This window comes from Brassica oleracea, unplaced genomic scaffold, assembly GCF_000695525.1.
Source record: "Brassica oleracea var. oleracea cultivar TO1000 unplaced genomic scaffold, BOL UnpScaffold08113, whole genome shotgun sequence".
NCBI lineage: Eukaryota > Viridiplantae > Streptophyta > Magnoliopsida > Brassicales > Brassicaceae > Brassica > Brassica oleracea.
Genome location: NW_013624634.1, coordinates 1 through 656, shown reverse-complemented (window position 1 = coordinate 656; position 656 = coordinate 1). Strand labels below are relative to the sequence as shown.

Sequence of the window (656 nt, the reverse complement as noted above, 5' to 3'; positions counted from 1 at the left end):
ACGTCTTTTATCTCAGCGTTATCCACAAAATCAAACCTTACACTCTGAAAGATAGCATGCATCACTGAATTATATCATCTTTAAAAGAGCCATTGGTGTTAATATATTAAAGACAGAAACACCTACGATGGGAAGTTTCTTGCACTCAAAAGTCTTGTGGCAGTTATTGGCTTTCCAAGCTGCATTGCCTTCACCGTCAAATGTTCCACCTCCGTTCAACTTAAAACCATTAATTTTTTCGAACACAACCCATCTATCCTTTCCCTGGGTAGAGCCACCGTCAGCTTTGACGTTGCCTTGCAAGGTGAACTCGATTGGAGATTTGCATGGACCAGTCATCACGGTCTCACCAAGCTTGAAGTCACCTTTTGGGATCAGCACCTGGCTTGGTGCCGGAGCTTGGCATGCCGATGTGAATGCTTTAAGAACTGCCTGCAACAATAGCTCCAACGAGTATGTTAATATAAGAAATTGTTTACATATTGATTGGAATGCAAGTAATAAAAAACAAGTGAAGATACTAACCGCGGTAATATCAGAATTTGGAGGACCACCAGCGGTGAACACCTCAGCATTGGCTGAATATCCTAGCAAACATAGAACCAAAATTGTATAGATTCCCAAATATGAACCCATTTTTATTTATTTATTTTTAT

General features: G+C 40.1%; 1 protein-coding gene across 1 annotated transcript; it reads right to left on the bottom strand.

Moving 5' to 3' along the window:
- Positions 1 to 3: 3 nt before the first annotated feature.
- LOC106322147 (polygalacturonase-like) lies at positions 4 to 650 on the bottom strand (the record flags this gene model as incomplete). Its single annotated transcript, XM_013760296.1, has 3 exons — positions 526 to 650; positions 127 to 432; positions 4 to 44 (listed from the first exon to the last, which is right to left on the bottom strand). Coding segments are annotated over exons 1-3 (458 nt in total), but the record flags the coding sequence as incomplete, so codon positions are not given.
- Positions 651 to 656: the final 6 nt, after the last annotated feature.